Source organism: Periplaneta americana, chromosome 16 (assembly GCF_040183065.1).
Source record: "Periplaneta americana isolate PAMFEO1 chromosome 16, P.americana_PAMFEO1_priV1, whole genome shotgun sequence".
Lineage (NCBI taxonomy): Eukaryota > Metazoa > Arthropoda > Insecta > Blattodea > Blattidae > Periplaneta > Periplaneta americana.
Genome location: NC_091132.1, coordinates 126221215 through 126241084, shown reverse-complemented (window position 1 = coordinate 126241084; position 19870 = coordinate 126221215). Strand labels below are relative to the sequence as shown.

At 34.4% G+C, this 19870-nt stretch overlaps 1 protein-coding gene across 2 annotated transcripts in view; it reads left to right on the top strand.

Annotated features, from left to right (window-relative positions):
- The first annotated feature begins 681 nt into the window (after positions 1-681).
- The window catches only part of LOC138691201 (uncharacterized), a 38349-nt gene continuing 19160 nt past the window's right edge, over positions 682-19870 (top strand). Inside the window, exon 1 of one of the 2 annotated variants that reach the window (XM_069812988.1) lies at positions 682-1092. In XM_069812988.1, coding sequence (XP_069669089.1) covers positions 706-1092 — 387 coding nt within the window. In that variant the 5' untranslated portion in view covers positions 682-705. Of the gene's footprint in view, positions 1093-14531; positions 14942-19870 lie in introns of those variants that run through there. The other variant, XM_069812987.1, reaches the window with a different exon arrangement.

The following is a 19870-nucleotide window of genomic DNA, read 5'->3' as shown; positions in this document are numbered from 1 at the left end:
TTTCTTCCCGCCTATACCTAATAAAGTGATTTCTTTGTATATTACGCCAGTATCATCGAACTCCAGTCGTGGAAGGGGGTAGCAAACGGTGTTTCCGGTTCTTAATCGTTGATCCAAAGGTATAGCCAGATTAATATTAGAAATGTTGGTAAAAATAACATGATGTCCCTGTAGAACACAGACTGCAGAAAACACTGTAAAATTTTATGTAAATTTATTCAGTAGTTTCGGAGAAAATGCACTTAAATATGAAAAATGTCAACTTAAGGAAAACTGCATTTAAAAAAAGAAGAATGTATGAATTACATACACCGCCAAATTTAAAGAGCCTGTTTAAAGGGCGTATCGGCAGAAATACCCACCACAATATTTATATTGTTTTAAAGAGCAAGTTTTGTACTTTTCTTTAAACACAAAATAAAAGAATCGGATTTTAAACCCCTAATCACTACCTGGTCACTTAATATCACGTGCAGTTTTACAAACAGAACTTCGCAACGAATCGGCTGAAACGAGGTACTGATTACTTCAGGCGACTAGGCTGCAGGGACCTGAGTGTATGAATGGTGTGCTAATTATGAGAATGGATTATGAAAGCGACAATGACGTTGCCTATGTGACAGCGGAGAGTGAAGGCCACACTTTAGTGCTAATAAATAAAAAGTTGCAGGAATCGATGTAAAGTCTTCATTCGCCAGTGAGGCCATGGACGCGAGCAGTTGCAGGAAGTGGGTGCGCCCGGCAAGCGTGCCGTTCCCAACAGTCTGGAGACGATCTACAGGGAGAACGAAGATGGAAGACGGGAAGTTACCCAAGTTTAGGATTCAAGATCTACCTGAGGAATTGGAAGAAGAACTTTTGGATTTGATGTGTAATGTATTCCTAAGAGATGAGCAGATCTGTGCACGATGCAGAGTGTATGAAGATCCTGTTTCATTGAAGGAGTTTCGAGAAGAGTGGAGGGAAATAATAAATCAGAAAATGACACTCGTGGCTGTAGTGGACGAAGATGGTGCAGCTAAACCCCGTATCGCGGGGGCAAACATTTTAGGAGTGACGCTTATAACAGATCCGCCGAACGATGGAAATAAGGTTAGTCTTAATTATAAGTCAGTCTGTTTAATAAATAAGAGATGATACCCTGTATCATTCAATAAACACCTTGGATTGAAAAATATGTATTATTTCTTATCCTCCTCATACAATTAGATCTATGCAAAATATAGTACATATAAGGTCCCTGAGCCAAATAACGCCATGTATACCTTTAACGCCATCCTATTAAAATTTGTTAACGACACAAGTTTTCGGTAGTGCACTACTGTAGCCTGCATTCGCTTGCAATATAGTGACGAAATGAGTTACTAGCTGTCCGCTGACATTTACGAATGACATTATATTCCATCATTTTCCTGTTGTGTGTTGATAGTCAATGGCTGTTCTTATATCAAGGTAAGAGGCAATATTTTATTTTGTGTGTTGAGCAAATAATAACTATATTAAACTATATATTTTCGTGATCCTTAAACATTCTTCTATGTCTAGAAAGTATTTGCTATCTATAAAATTTGAAAATGTTAGAGAAACATGCATGTCATGTTAACAAGTACTCAGTAGCGCTTTAACGCCATGTGGCGTTAAAGGTCTACAGACAAAATTTTAGGTTATGTTAGTACTAAGGCTGACAGTACAGCATTAGTGTGAAAACATCAGGAAAATCACTAAGCTTTCAACTTACAAATGTTCAGAATGTGCAGTGATGATATTGCTTCAATTGCTTATCGAACTCTTAATTTTTTATTTTATTTTACATAACTTAATTTTTTTGTTTTACTTATTGGAAAACATTCATATTAAACTAAGGTAAATGCTTTTGTGTTTAATAACTTTCTACTGTGTCACATTGTCTCTTTTTTTTTAAGTAAGGAGTCACTGGAAAACATATTTTCCTAATCCATCTGGTGTTTCAGTTTCAGATCAAGAATCTTTCATTAGTATTGAGTGATTTTGTATCTTTTATTAACAGAAACTCAAATTTAGTCGCTTAGTTCTATTTGTGTTGCTTAGGAAAAATAATTCACTAACAATTATAAGTGTATAGGTTACTAGAAAATAGGTGGCGTTAATTGGACAACCTGTTCCTAACGCCACTTTACAAAGTTTTCCTATTTGAGTTCTAATTCTTGTTCGGTATATAATATATCCATTTTCATTCTGGTATTTTGTAAAGATAAGATTCCAGTTTCTATTTCATAATTTGCGTGTTTGTACATAACTTATTTCCAGAGCAAAAGTGACTGAAGTGTTAAGGTGGCGTTATTTGGTACGTGTACCTTATCAATACCTTAAAAACAATATACTTTGCATACTTTCATTCGGTAATGAGTTTTGGAATAATATTCTGGGGAAATTCCACAGATAGTAACAACATATTCCTATTACAAAAATGAGTAATTAGAATAGTAGTAGGAGCCAAATCTAGGGAATCTAGTTAGGACTATTTTCAAAAAACTACAAATAATGCCCATGGCTTGTCAGTATATCTTTTCATTAATAATCTTCCTCTTATATAATCGTGAAAACGTTGTAAATAATTCAACAGTTCATAGTATAAATACACGTCCAAAAAATGACTTTCCTACTCCATCGGCAAGTCTATCATGCTATCAAAAAGAAGTGCGTTATATGGCAGTAAAAATTTTTAATAGCCTCCCTATCGACATAAAAAAATGAAACTCAAAACATAAGATTATTTAGGGCCAAATTAAAGACGTACCTAATTTCTCACGCCTTCTATTCTGTAGGTGAATTCATGACATTCAATAACGCTTCATGAAATTGATACTAAAACATTGTGTTGTACTAGTAGACTATATTGTAAATCTCGTCTGTATATATTTCATCTAGACTGTGAATATAAATTAAGACTTTATAATAGTATTAAGTTTTTTTACTTATTCCATATTCTAGCTGTGAAGCAATGTACGAATACCATGGAATGTTAATAAATATAATACAATACAAAGGAAAGAAATCAATTTACAACTGAAATTAAGAAAGAGACGTATAAGTTTCCAATAAAATTCTATATTGTAAATGAAGTGTAATTAAAACATTTATATCTCAGTATCTTTCACTCATGGTGAAATAAATTTTGTAAACTTGCAACATCTATATTCATTCTACTTTGTTATGCGTTTTAAATATTTTTATTGAAACTACGATTTCGCTACACACTACACATCTCATTTGAGTTGCGTTTCTTCACTGATTGCGAGATGAAATAACTTCACAAATATAAGCGCGGCATAAATTAAGTCAATATGTCACGTTTTATACATTACATTTCCACAATTCCACACAATAAACATTTAACACATTTATATTTCATTCCGTTACATACCTGAATTACAGTCGTAAGTATATCCAGCAAAAGACTGGACATAACAATACTGCCAATATCTGAAAAGGAAAATAAGCGATCAGTGACAGGTTGCTGTTGTTTATTGTTAGTATTGTTGTTTATATTGTTGTTTATTGTTAGTAAAATAGTATGTACAAAAATAGTCTTAATTTTTCCAAGAAGGAGTAAAAACTCATGCTCAGGGAGTTATCTAAACACATACTTAACACAAACAAAGATAATTATTTGACACAAAGAATAAATTAACTTTAAAAATACAATTTCAGTTTTAACAATTTAAATCATACAAATACATACACATATTAAATTAATATATATTCTTTAACAATTAAATTCCTAACGCTATTTTTTAAATTACTGATACTAAAATTTTCCAAATTTGGGTATTTTTCAATTATTTTATTATATAACCTTAGACCAAAGTAGGTACCATGGCTAAGAGCTGTGCTTATGAAACACTTTAGTTCCTTTAATCGTATAAAATCGGATCTTTTAGTTCCATATGATACAATTTGAATTTATTACGATTTTTATGTATTAAGTTTAATAAGGCAATATAATAAATCTGTTTAATTTTCAAAATATTAGAATCAGTGAACAAAAGCTCGGATGAGTAATCAATTGGTTTATTAAGGCATATTTTAATTATTCTTTTCTGAATAAGTATTAGTGGAGTGAGATTAGAATTACAAGCATTTCCCCATCCTAAAATTCCATATTGGAGAATGGATTGAAATAAAGCTAAATAAATGAGACGTAAAATATTAACTGGTAAATATGACCGAAGTATAACAAAGATATAAATTGTTTTACGTAAACTATTGCATAAATATATAATATATTTTTTTAGGTTTGGTTTGTCTAGGTCAGAGGTCATCAACTGATTTGCACTGTGCCTCTCCCTAGCTCGTTCGCTTGCTAAGGCCAACAAAGTGTGTGGTAAGGGAGCAGAGATTCCTGAAGTGGCGGTGTCTATGTTTTTTAATGAGCAGACATTGAACATTATTTCAATGAAGGAGCATTAACTTTATTATTGCATTAGAATATTTATATATCACATATACAAACAGCATCAAGTGTTCATGCATATTGCGAAGAAAATGTGCTGGTGTGCCATCATGCATGAACCACATCTGTAGTCTTTGCTGACAAGGCACATACTCCAGCAAGGTAGGTAATACGTTAATAAGAAATTCCTGATAATTAGCCCCAGTTAATCTCTGTGGTAGCACGTATGGCCCTTAATCTGTCGCCAAGAACTCCTGCTCATACTTTGATTGAGAATCGGTGCTGATGTTTTATTTCTTCAACTGTTGTTTACGAAAATTCACAACGCCATCTCTGTTGAACCCCGCTCATATCCGCAAAGAAACTTTTGTTTTCAGTATTCCTTGTTACGTATCAGTATTCCATCAACTACGGTATGATTATCCGGTAGTCTGATGTACTGTAGGACAGAAAACTGCATTGCCATAAATGGACGTCACATTGAGCACCTCCTATGAACAAGTGTTCATATCTCAGAAAGTATGTGTTGTAGGACCCATGTTTATTAAACACTTTTTCTTGTTTTCTTGTTTCCTAAAATACTGGCTACTTTTTTTTAACAACCAGTATATAGTACGGGCTATTCCATATGAAATCAACAACGAAATACCATGACATGTTAGAATTGTCTGAAAATTCGTACAGAGGTTTAGTGTGTGGGGACTGGAAAATTTACAAATTTTGACTTACTTTAGCTCAGAAGTTTTTCAGATAAAATTCCTTGAAATTTAGCGTATTTTGTATTTTATTCTTACTTTCAACGCGTACTACTGAGTCTGACTTCGAAATAAAAACTTAAGCTACAGCCAATTTTGTACTGCACATTTAAGTGTATCAATGGAGTATAACACATATATTTTATTGTTTGTGGAAATTATGGATATATAGTTTTTTTTGTGATTTATAACATGTTACCACCAAAAAAGTATGGATATAAAATATTATTGTTGAGACAAAAATCATACAATTTTTAAAAAAAGCTATTTTAAATGAAAAGCCTTAAAATAAATATTTAAAATCTCGCTATAGAAATACGCGCTCCCTGCACCGTCATGCGGAGAAGTGAGAGGCGCCAGAATATTCTTATCAGCTGGCCTTGAGTGGTCTTGAAACAGCTGGTGTGTTACAACACAAGGAATGAGACGATTACGTGACCCACCAGCCAATCTTCTGTGAGTAGTATTACAAGGTGACAGTGGTTATTGAATTCCAATAGGTGTCATAATATATAATAAAACGTAGTTTACAGATCCAGCAAACTAAAAATGCTGCTATATTAAGGTTAGATAGTGATTACCAGGGAACGGATTTATATGGACTAAAAATATATGAAATATGTAAATATATATGTAGTTATTTTTACCAAAATATGGAATTAAATATGGATTTTTACCAAAATATGGAATTAAATATGGACTTAAAATTATAAAAAAAATGACTATGTACGTTAAATATTGGTACATTTTAATCAAACTAAACAAAAAATATAATGGACGTACCTTATCTTCCAATGTAGTTTCAACAAAACACAATTTTTATTGTCTGTTACCATAACAATAGGTTACAAACATTTCTTTCAAGTGCTGAAAAGTGAATCTTCTTCTATTGTCTCTGAGGATAGATTTATACTGACTAAAAGAGCGTTCGACGTCACAAGAAGTAACTGGTACATAATTCAATTTCACAATGTCTGCTGGGGATAAGTCCAAGTTAATCTTCACTGTTGATTCACCACTCATCACAGCAACAACCTTTTGTAGTTCTTCATATCCAGGGTTTTTTGAAAGTACAGTGTCCACCTTAGCTCTTACTGCATCTGCAACTTTACCTCTACCACGATTCAGTTGTTCCACAGTACTATTTATAATTTCAAAACTTTCAGATAGTGAAAGGTGCCTATTTTGGAGACTTTTGAGCGTTTTTATGATGCATGAAAATGTATGCTGAATGTGAGCTAAGTCATTCTTCACACTTATGTCACAGGTAACTGTTTTCGCAGTATCAATTGAGACTGCATCTTCAGAGTCCAATGCAAGGAGAACATTGTTAATAGAATCTATATGTTCGGCATAATATTCAACTGCTTCTAGCCATGTACCCCATCTAGTTAAAATTGGCTTTGGTGGCAATGGAATTTCAGGGTACATTTCTTTCAACACGTTAACTCTACTGGGAGCTTTGAGAAATACTTTTTTCACTGATGAAATCAACAAATCTACTTTAGGGAAATTGTCTCTGACCACTTCTGCCACACGATGAAATGCATGCGCCACACAAGTAAAATGAGTCAATTTAGGATATACAACAGATAATGCTTGTCCAGCTTTGACCATATAAGGGGCAGCATCGCTAATAAAGAATAACACATTATCGTACATAATACCCTTTGGCCACAGGATACCCATAGCTTCGTTGAACAGTTTAACTATAGTTTTGTTATTGCACTTTTCTAGAACATCACAATGTAAAAGAATTCGTTCAGAATATTGTTCACTTAACAAACCGATAACTACATTACCAACAAGTCTACCTTCTTTGTCGGGAGTCTCATCAATGGAAACCCAAATTGAACTATCTTTAATTTCATCTCTTATCTTCTGTATTGTCTCATCGTAGATGGATGGAGCATACGTCTTCCTAAGTGTTGACTCATCCGGGATTGTATGTTGAGTATATTTTTCAAGGAATTCCCTGAAGACCTTATTCTTTAGTTTGTAGAGAGGAATATCAGCAGAGATGAGAGAACGGCACAGGTCGATGTTAAACTCAGATCTTACATTCGATGTTGTTGGTTGTGTTAAAAACAATTGTCTCTGCTTGGAATTTAGTTGTTTGTTGGCCTGATGTTTACTAGTTGTAATGTGTTGTTGCACCAGGAACTTTTGTGTAGATGATACTGCACACTGACACAAATTACAAAATAATATTTTATTGTCAGTTGATAAACCATCTTCTTTAAATTCTGAAATGTAACTTGTTAGTTTTGATTTTAAATTGACTGAATGACGTACTTTTGGCATATTTACCGTCTTTATAGTATGATTTACAAAACTGAACCTATGTGTACTCTGACTGGCATTTAACTGTTGAGCTGCACAACTGAAGTCTGTTAAAAATTTTAAATTAAATTAATACAGTTTTGTAACTTACTTTCCCATTGTTGATAGGACTGCTAATTTTCAAATAACTCTGATGTTAAAGGGATTACTGAACATGTGTTTAAATCTCTACTGTTGAAATGTATTTTTAAAAGTTAATGGAATTTTGTTTTGTTTTATTGTTAAACCTAATATAATATGGACTGTTTTATATGAAATATGGAAAATATATGGAAATTAACGAAAATATGTACTAAACTCTAAAATATGGAAAAATATGGAAAATAAAAGTAGGATTTTTCAACCCTACACATTGTGAAACATAAAGATAATGCAAAATATAAATTATATTAGCTTTATAAGTAAATATGTATTTACATATAAATCCTTTCCCTGGTGATTACGTATAGTCTTAAAAGCAAGAATTATACCAATCGTAACCATCATAACAGTAACGGTTAGTGTAGTGATTATGTAATATCTGTATAAAATCATTTTAGTATTCAGAAATAGGCTACATCTTTCATTTCGAGTTGTTTTACCATGGCGTGAACTGCTCGCATGACGGAACTTACGAGCTGCTAGCGTTGGCCAACTACGCGCACGCTCAGCTGGCTGTGGGATGGAGCCGCGAGGAGAAGAAATCCACAATGAGAATTCTTTTCTTTATTTTATTTTCCACCCTTACCCAAACAAAATTTCGAATCTGTAAACTGTGTTTTATTCTATATTAAGTCACCCATATTGCTTATTTTTATTTTTTAGCTATTTCGTCAAGGAAAAAAGTAATATAAATAAATCTGCCTAGTCAAGTGAATAAGAATATAAAAAAGTCCCTCCAAAGTTATTATATTACTCTCTGATTCTGCTTTAAAAAGAGACGCCGTTGAAAATCCTAACAATAAATGTCTCTGAGCAATGTTTTCCCAAAACTAAGAATTTGACGAGAGTACGACAAATTTGACGCTCTACAAAATGAAAAGTAATACTAATTAGGGATATTTTAACCCACCATTAGGCTTATCCAGTGAAGGCCTTTCAATGACAGGAGCACCTTTTTTTTTAAATTGCGAGGTCAAATTTTATGAAATTTTGTCCGATTTCATATGGAACAGCCCTTACGCCTTTTCTGCCCTGGTCCATAGCGAAGAAAGAATTGAAGGTGTATTGGGTTGTGTATATAATTATCTGACAAAAATTACCACTTTGGTACATAAGAAACGAAGCCATTTTGGAGGGCTGTGTCGTTTATAGCTTTCGCAGTGGTATGTCGTGTCTGTAGGGTGGGCTGCTGGAATTTTAGGTTACCTTCAATAATTCAATTACGTTTTTTCTTCTTGTTTGGTGTTTAGCGGGATGGAAGCATTACCTATTTACAAAGCACTCCTTTTAATTAACCTTATCTTTTGGATGAAAATTGTGCTATTATTATGCATTTCCTTGATATTTTCCAAAAAAAAAATAATAACGATTCTTATTTTCTAATGTTTCCATTAACTGCATGAACAACAAACTGACAAATATTTTTTTCTCAAATTTTTGTACAAAACATTATTTTAAATTTTCAAAAACAATACTATTTTTAAAATATAAATAATAAATGCTAGAACTAAGATTATAGTTTATGTTCGTTCACTCCTATGTTTTCTGCGTAGTGGGCAATGTATTCATAGTTGACCTCTTTGCAGAGTCTACATAAAGATAACTAAAAAATTAATACGGAATGCTGATATGTGGGCGGCAGCATGCTCAGGCCGCTTTTTAAGCCAAAATAATACTCCAAAATCTATTTTGTGCGAGATCGTGCGTATTTGCTTGGTTAGTATTCCCAACCTAACACACATAGTCTAACAATTTCCCTCTTCTTACCGCTTAAGTGACATATTGATTTTACTGCTTTAGGCTTTTAACATATTATATTTAGAGACGTTCAATATAGTAATAATTATAAATTGGAAACTTACCACTGCAATTTCACCTACATTGCACTGCTAATTATTGTTTTTAAATATTTGCAAAAATTAAGTAAACTCTATAACTCCACTGTAGTTACTGCATTCGTGATGCAAGTAACATTAAGGAAACCGTGAAAAAATCAACAAGATTCCAGACTCATCATAGACTGGGGGAAAAAAAAAGACAGACGTATATCACGGCCTGCTGGAGTATAGTAAACTCAGAAAACATTTTAAAGCAACAATGATGAAGATATATATTTTTGTTTTGCAAATTTGCCGTCATTGAACAGAAACCAAGATGGAGATTTCATTGCAACTAATTAGAAATTCCTCTTTCAGGTATGTAATAAATGATCTTCGCACAAAATAATGTAATATACACGAGCGGTATGTTTTCTTTCAATTCTCGGAAATTAAAAAAGCTCAACTGCGTTTCGCTTTTTCAAACTTTTCCTCGAACATGAAAACTTCAACATACCGCTCTTGTAACACATATTACTATTATAGCAGATTTTATAAAAGCGCGAGTAGTATAAAACTCAGAAACAAAATACGCTTCTACCTGCAGTTGAACGCGATACTGGAAGACACCAATTAGTTGCCTCGTGTGAACTATATACAAGAACAGTAATTGGTGTAATTGGAAGATTTTAACCTTCTGTGGTGATGTGAGTGGATTACACGCTCAGTCACCACGGTCAACAAGTTACAGGTCTACAATCAATTAGTTCCCCTTCGTCTGATTTCTTTCTGAAAGGACACTTTTAAACTTCCTACTCACTTTTTCCACGTTCTCTCAATTAGAGTTCAATGATGCTATGTCAACTATTCAGTTACTAGAGATTAACAAAACTAACTGCCGCTCTCGCTCGCTATGTTCGTTGTACAGGAACATCATTTTATTTTTACTTCAATTTGTATTGTACCTGAGTTTTTTAATGTACTTCACTCCCAACCCTTCTACTAATGAAGTTCCAATTGTCCTCCAAACAGAAGCAACGCAGCATATAGTAAACAGCACTGAATTAGTGAGTATAGTACGTTTCAGAAATATGTTCGCGTTTTCCAGCGACGAAAGAGCTTTCAATATTGAATCATATTTTCGCACAGGTACTGTCCGTTTGCCTACGTCGCATCCCGGTTTCCTCCACCCGCTTCTGTTCGCCCCTCTATAAAAGCTGGGCTGTCTTAGCTCTTTTCTGAAAACATTAATTTCTGTTAGGAATTGGACGTTTACGTAATATTATACACCTGTTTAAAATAACTGAAATAAAAGGGCCTCGTTAAGTAATTAACTGTCACGTGTTTTATCCCCTTTCTACGATCCTGCGGCATAACCACTTGGACTGACAGTAGATAGCATGTCTGAGTAATTTTATCTGTGTGGATCGGGCAGAATTGAAGATTGAATTTACAGTACGTAACGTACTCTTTTATAGAGTAGGCACACAATTATTTCAACATGAGTTACTGGTATGAAGGACGAAACTGGCAATTGGAATTAGATGCAATAGTCTATAGTGCGATAATATGTACGAAAGAACTTAAGCTTGTAACGAAATGAACGGCCACCATTTTAAAAAATGTGCTTAAATATCCATATTATGATTATTTTTCAATTTAACTTCTTTATCTATACTGTACTCTAATGTGCTGTAAACAGTATAATATACACTGCATAATAAATACGTTCGCATGGATAACTCAGTTCGTGAGTAAAAACAATTATTGTTAATACAGTACTATATTTTGATTAAACAAAAACCTAATGAAAATTATCGAACTCAAAATCGCGATATTTCCTAGTTTACGCAAATGGATGAACTACTTTTCTTCCCTCCTATACCTAGTAGAGTGATTTGTTTGTGTTTTACGCCAGTATCATCGAACTACAGTCGTGGAAGGGGATAGCAAACTGTGTTTCCGGTCCTCCAAAGATATAGCCAGGTTAATATTAAAAATATTAGTAAAAATAAAATGATGTCTCTTTACTTGTCTTTCGAATCTCGACTCGTAACTCTCGTGCGCTTTGAGACTCACCATTCTCGAAATAGCATTTCCAGAAATTCTTCTCTTCCAGCCAAATACCTATTCTTTTAGCCCGGGAACCCGGGCCACCTGGTCAGACGCGCTGACCGTTACTCCACAAGGTTACCCTCCGTCCGGCAAAAGGAGGACATGTCTTCTTTTTTAATCATTTTGTCCTGTCCGGCAGGCATTTAAAAAAATTGAAATGTCCGGTATTTCGCAATTCAACTAGAATTAATATGATTATTGAATAATGTGCGATATTATGCTTAGAATATCTAAAAAAATGGTGAAAACTTATAAAAAAATTAACTGCTTTCAATGGTTGAAGCTGGAGCACATAAAATTAATAAAATATGATGACCTATTGACATGCATTGAATTCTTACACTCTAAAAATGTCACTATTCATAATTCTAAGCTTTTTATCAATTTTATTCTGCAATGTACAAAGATATACCAATCAAGTTAATTTTGACAAAAAGATTTAAGTTTAGATAAACACTGGTGCAAATTCTTCAATTCCAGTAGTTCTGCGAGCAATGAACCTTTCTCAGAACTCTTAAAATATGTCAATTTTATTTATTTATCCCAAGTCACAATGGAAGTGTTGAAAGATTATTTTCCCTAATATCTGCTCAATGAACAAAAGAACTAAATCGCATGCTAACGGAGACAGTCAGAGGTATCATCATGGTGAAATATCATTTCAGTGACATGTCCTGTGAACAGTTCTATAGTTATTTGTTACAAGATATGTCTGTCTGTTCAGGCTCTTGTGCACAAAGTGGACTCCACCGATAAGTAGAATACAGATGTAATACTGATCCAGCAACTACTGAGAAAACTGACTAAGATGAGTCATTGCTTTTATCTTTAATTTTGTTCCTGCCAATTTTTAAAAGTCCTCCTTTCTTCAGTAATGTCCTCTTATTTTAGATTCCATATCCTCCTAGAGTGTCTTCTCATGGTAATACCACAGTCTATTATATACAGCCACGAAGCTTGGGTTGATATTTTGCATTTCTCGCGATAGTTGCTAGCCGCTTGGAGCGCTGTGAGTACTAGGAACAATAGACTGTGCCACTGCCATAGTGATCTAATACAGGCCGTGAGGCAGATCATGTGACTCGCTTAAATCGATCACGAAGGGCGGCGTTTCAATCATATAAATTAATTGGAATGCATAAAGAGTAACATATATTTCTCTAAAATGTAGTGTAATTGCATTAATAAAATTTAAAACAATGATTAGGAGACACTTCAGACATAATTCCTTGCGAGTTAAGGTGTAATATTATTTCTGGTGTGAAAATTACGTTGTTCGTATGTGTAATAGACCTATCTGCCTTTATTTCGATTAAATATTACGAAATTCTTGTACATTAATTTATGCACGATTCAGTAATTTTCAGTTGCACCGCACGAATATTTAGATACGTTGAAATTATAGGTTATGTTTACTGTACCAGTTGCCCATTTCTGTCTAATTTTAGTGGTCTCCAATGCTCTGCCACTACATAATTATGTATGTTATGTTATATGGAAATTATAGGTTATGTTTACTATATATAACTTATATTCCTATATACGCAATTATATACTATAATTAAACATAACTTCATGTATGACACCCGTCACATTCTATTTGTCTGTATTTTAATACTACAATTGAGTACTGAATTATTGTATTTATCTACTACCTAAGAGACGAAGTAACACAGTCGTACATACATTAATTTCATAGGAGTGGTAGGTCTATGGTAAATTTTGTGTCTACAATTAAGGAAGGTAGATGTGCTAAATTAAAATCACAATATAAATTCGTTTTTATTCAACCTCAAAATATCTTCCATTCTGAACTTAAAATGTTGATGCGAACAGATTATGTTAACACGTAAAATTCGCTTCACATTAAAATAACACAGTTTCGTAATTATTTCTGCAACATCTTATGCAACAAGAAGTAAACGGGACTTATGGACACATTACACTAAATAAAACTTAGCAATGATACGCAATAAAGTTATAATATAATATTTGACTGAGCTACATACACTGAAACAAAAAACCCGAACATACATTACGGCCTGGTCTAGATCGAAAAGGCATTGACTTTGCCGTATTTCGGTTTGTTGTGAAAAGTTGTGTAAACTGTGAAATGTTCGTTATCGGTTGTAATGACTGTAAATGGCTAAAATACAATAATTCGAATAATAATATGGGACAAGAAGACGTTTGTGGTGGTATAAATATTGTAAGAAAAAGAGGTCAGAGTTATCCTTCTTCCGAAAGATCCAGAAAAGTGAGTTTATAAAATATAATATATACTTTATGAAAATAATATGTAAATCTTATATATTTCATATTTCAATTGTGGCAGGAAGGTGTTAATTTTTTCAAAAGAATATGATGTCGAAAGTACAATACATTTTATCGTCTGCTGGGGAAAGGGTCTGTGATGAGGCGAAAGTAGCGATCCTGGTGATTAGCAACTATGTATGGATGCATATTTCAACTGTCTATGTATGCATATTTAGTAAGTATCGAGCTTCGTGACTGTATATACTAGACTGTGGTAATACTAAAGAGAAAGGATGCCTGGGTTTGCAGTGAGGAACCTGCCCTTGGTCACAAAACTATGAATGAATTAATGTCTAAGTAAGACAATTTGCTTCAGACATAGAAAGAAATAGCAGTCCTCCTGTTATGTTTTCATTTTTAATTTGACGTAGTTTGTAGATCAATTCGTTGTTCTGAGACACTTGCAACATCACGTGCAGTCTTACAAACTGATCTTCACAACGAATCGGCTGAAACGAGATACAGATTACTTCGCGCAGCGATCTGAATGTGCGAATGTTGTGCTAAAGTATGAGAAATGAGATATGAAAGCGACAATGACGTTGCCTATGTGACGGGGGAGATTAAAGTCCACACTCTAGTGCTGATTTAAAGTTACAGAAATCATTGTAACAGCTTCATTCGGCATTGAGGCCATGGACGCGAGCAGTTGCAGGAAGTGGGTGCGCCCAGCAAGCGTGCCGTTCCCAACAGTCTGGAGACGATCTACAGGGAGAACGAAGATGGAAGACGGGAAGATACCTAATTTTAGGATTCAAGATCTACCTGAGGAACTGGAAGAAGAACTTTTAGATTTGATGTGTAATATATTTGTAAGAGATGAGCAGATCAGTGCACGATGCAAAATGTGTGAAGATCCTGTTTCAGTGCAGGAAAGTCGAGAAGCCTGGAGGAAAGCAATAAATCAGAAAATGACACTCGTGGCTATAGTGGACGAGGATGGTGCAGCTAAACCCCGTATCGCGGGGGCAAACATTTTAGGAGTGACCCTTAAATCCGATCCACCGAATGATGAAAATAAGGTTAGTCTTAATTATATTAAGTTAATAAGTTATAAGAGATGATATTCTGAAAAGACTCGTTGGACTGAAAAATATGTATCATTTCCTATGCTGTGTATATACTAAGGGAAATAAATCAATTAAGGACTTTACTTAAATTGAGAGGAAAACTTATACGTTTGCAATAAAATTGAATATTATAAATTAAGCGTAATTAGTACATTTAGCCTACATCGCAGTACCTTTCTCTCCTGGTGAAATAAATTTTGCAAATTTTCAATAGGTAAGCCTACATTCACAAAGTATATAATTATGTCTCGTGACGAGAATTTTTACGAAATGGAAATATAAAAATTGGAAATTTATCTTTTCAAGAGGTGGAAAAATTCAAATACCTGGGAACAAAAGTAACAAATATAAATGATACTAGGGAGAAAATTAAACACAGAATAAATATAGGAAATGCCTGTTATTATTCGGTTGAGAAACTTTTATAATCCAGTCTGCTGTCGAAAAATCTGAAAGTTTGAATTTATAAAACTGTTATATTACCGGTTGTTCTTTATGGGTGTGAAACTTGGACTCTGACTTTGAGAAAGAAACATAGGTTAAGGGTGTTTGAGAATAAGGTGCTTAGGAAAATATTTGGGGCTAAGTGGGATGAAGTTAGAGGAGAATAGAGAAAGTTGCACAACACAGAACTGCACGCATTGTATTCTTCACCTGACATAATTAGGAACATTAAATCCAGACGTTTGAGATGGGCAGGGTATGTAGCACGTATGGCGAATCCATAAATGCATATAAAGTGTTATTTGGGAGGCCAGAGGGATAAAGACCTTTGGGGAGGCCGAGACGTAGCTGGGACAATAATATTAAATGGATTTGGGGGAGGTGGGGTATGATGATAGAGAATGGATTAATCTTGCTCAGAATAGGGACCAATGGCGGGCTTGTGTGAGGGCGGCAATGAACCTCCGGATTCCTTAAAAGCCAGTAAGTAAGTAACTAAGTAAGTAAGATATTCTGAAAAGACTCGGTCTGAAAAATATTTATCATTTCTTATCCTGCTCATATACTAAGGGAAAGAAATCAATTAAGGACTTTACTTAAATTAAGAGGGAAACTTATACGTTTGCAATAAAATTGAATATTATAAATTAAGTGTAATTAGTACATTTAGCCTACATCGCAGCATCGTTCTCTCCTGGTGAAATAAATTTGGCAAATTTGCAATAGCTACATTCACTCTGCTTGGTTCGGTCTTTCAAATATTTGTATTGAAACTACGATTTCGCTACACACCATTTTTTCATTTGCGTCGCGTTTCTTCAGCGACTGCGAGATGAGATAATCTCACAAATATACGCGCGACATACATTAAGTAATGCACCACAGTTCCACACAATAAACATATCACACATCCATATTTCAGATCGTTACATATCTGAGTGATAGTTGTGATTATATCCAGCAGAGGGCCTCTGTAATGGAAATAGCAGTGCTGCCAATATCTGGAAAGAAAAATAAGCGATCAGTGACAGGTAGAGGTCTGGTTTGTCTAGGTCAAAGGCTGTCTGGTGGGCAGGAATCAGGCATGCCTTGGGTTAGATGGGCAAGTGGATGTGTGGAAGGGCTTCAGAGAAAGTCACATATGAATTAACATGTATGTCAGTATGTCTTTTCAAATTAGAGAGTTATATTTATAATATATCTACATTACCTACACAACTAAATGTTTTCATTTTCTTTCATGTTTTTGACAATAATATTTAATTACATCAAATCAATTTTTGTGGTGAAATTAGAGAGTTATTTTTACAATATATTTACATTATGTACATAATAAAATGTGATGATTAAGCTGCGGATTTATGCCTATATGCCTATTTTAATCCTTAACCTGAAGGCGGAAGATTTTAGGTTACATATTCATTTTAAGACATCGTGATTATTATATGCGAATTCTATAGTGCCTATAATTGAGGAGTTGAATCAAAAATGGGCGTAACCCAGAAATTGAAATTTTGAGGAAAAGATCTTTGAATTATTTGCGTAGCTGTATAAATAAACATTTTTAGTCAGAGTAAACAACAGACATTCACGCTGTTATTCAATATTTTATTAATTTAAAAAACATTTTAGTTGTGATAAAAGTGAATACAGTAAGGAATAAATAGTCGTTATAAAATATCGTTGCAATTGTACTTATTCCATTCAATGGCCTTTCTTCCGTTCAATTGTCCTATGCATGGAAAAACGACAGAACAAATTTCCTTCTGCGATTTCTTGTTGAGGATTAAATGAAGAGGATTACACAAGGAATATGAACACACAATTTATACTGTTTTAAGGACAACATTGTGTTTCATCATATTTTAAAATTCGTGAGAAATGATTACAAGTAAAATGCTTTCTTTTTTGTAAACACAACCATATTTTCAGAACAATATTAAAGATTCCACTTGTGTAAAAAAAAGAAAATATGAGGAAATTAAGAAACAAAAGTACTAGATACAACAAAAGTCAAGTAAATTGATGACACTTAGCAAAGACTAGTTCAAATTTCCTAAGTGTTCTGTTCTTTTGACAGGAATACGTACAGACTCCTTACATCATTTTCCTTCCTCGATTCCACAGGGTTTGATCCTATGACATGCATAAATACACACAAAAAGTTTAATCACAGAATGTTGGATAGTTTTTGAGTCATGTGGAGAGTGGCTGGATGATTTACTGGTTGGATAACTGATATAATGACTTTTAGTTTACTATCTGGCTAGCAGAGTGGCTGGATGATTTACTGATTGGATGATTGATATAATGACGAACTAGTTTACTACTGGCTAGCAGAGTGGCTGGATGATTTACTGATTGGATGATTGATATAATGACGAACTAGTTTACTACTGGCTAGCAGAGTGGCTGGATGATTTACTGATTGGATGACTGGCATAATGACTTACTAGTTTTCTACCTGGCTAGCAGAGTGGCTGGATGATTTACTGATTGGATGACTGACATGATGACTTACTAGTTTACTACTTGGCTAGCAGAGTCGCTGGATGATTTACTGATTGGATGACTGACATAATGACTTACTAGTTTACTACCTGGCTAGCAGAGTGGCTGGATGATTTACTGATTGGATGACTGACATAATGACTTACTAGTTTACTACTTGGCTAGCAGAGTCGCTGGATGATTTACTGATTGGATGACTGACATAATGACTTACTAGTTTACTACCAGGCTAGCAGAGTGACTGGATGATTAACTGATTGGATGACTGATATAATGACTTACTAGTTTACTACCTGACTAGCAGAGTGGCTGAATGATTTACTGGTTGGATGACTGACATAATGACTTACTAGTTTACTACCTGGCTAGCAGAGTGGCTGGATGATTTACTGGTTGGATGACTGACATAGTGACTTAATAGTTTACTACCTGGCTAGCAGAGTGGCTGGATTATTTACTGATTGGATGACGACATAGTGACTTACTAGTTTACTACATGGCTAGCAGAGTGGCTGGATGATTTACTGATAGGATAACTGACATAATGACTTACTAGTTTACTACCAGGCTAGCAGAGTGACTGGATGATTAACTCATTGGATGACTGATATAATGACTTACTAGTTTAATACCTGACTAGCAGAGTGGCTGAATGATTTACTGGTTGGATGACTGACATAATGACTTACTAGTTTACTACCTGGCTAGCAGAGTGGCTGGATGATTTACTGGTTGGATGACGACATAGTGACTTACTAGTTTACTGCCTGGCTAGCAGAGTGGCTGAATGATTTACTGGTTGGATGGCTGACATAATGACTTACTAGTTTACTACCAGGCTAGCAGAGTGGCTGGATGATTTACTGGTTGGATGGCTGACATGATGACTTACTAGTTTACTACCTGGCTAGCAGAGTGGCTGGATGATTTACTGGTTGGATGGCTGACATAATGACTTACTAGTTTACTACCTGGCTAGCAGAGTGGCTGGATGGTTTACTGTTTGGATGGCTGACATAATAACTTACTATTTTACTACCTGGCTAGCAGAATGGCTGGATGATTTACTGGTTGGATGACTGACATAATGACTTACTAGTTTACTACCTGGCTATCAGAGTGGCTGGATGATTTACTGATAGGATAACTGACATAATGACTTACTTCCTGGGTAGCTGGACTTACTGATTGGAACGTAGTAGTAGTAGGGTTTAAGAAGGGCGCGTCAGCTACTATGGCTATTTGCGCCCTTATCTAAAATTCTTAATGTAACAAATACATAAATAATATAATAATCAGAGTGCTAAAAGAACTAAAAAGCGTTGTCACGATAAAACGAGGCACACAAATGCAGTATACATAAGGTGATTTCTACAGAATCATAAAAGTGAGCAATTCTACCACACTAGGTGGTATTCAAGACGAACAAATAAAACAATAAAACTAAGGCCACCGAGGATAACTTGTCAATCATATTTTAAAACCATAAAATTTTATAAAATATTCGGATGTATAAAGTCCGAAATGTCAACAATGTAAAATCAAATATAAAACAACAAATGTAACCTCCGGATGTAAAGGGTCCGGAGGATGAGTAAAACGTACTGATTGGATGACTAACATAATGACTTACTACCTGGGTAGCAGAGTGGCTGAATGATTTACTGGTTGGATTACTGATATAAAGATTTACTTCCTGGGTAGCTGGCTGGCTGGATGACTTACTGATTCGATGACTGTCATAAAGACTTACTACCTGGCTATCAGAGTGGCTGGATGATTTACTGGTTGGATAACTGACATAATGACTTAAACTTGGCTATCTGATTGGCTAGGTGATTTACTGGTTGTATAACTGACATAATTAATTACATCTTGGGTAGCTGACTGGCTGAATTACTTACTGTTTGGATGACTGACATAATG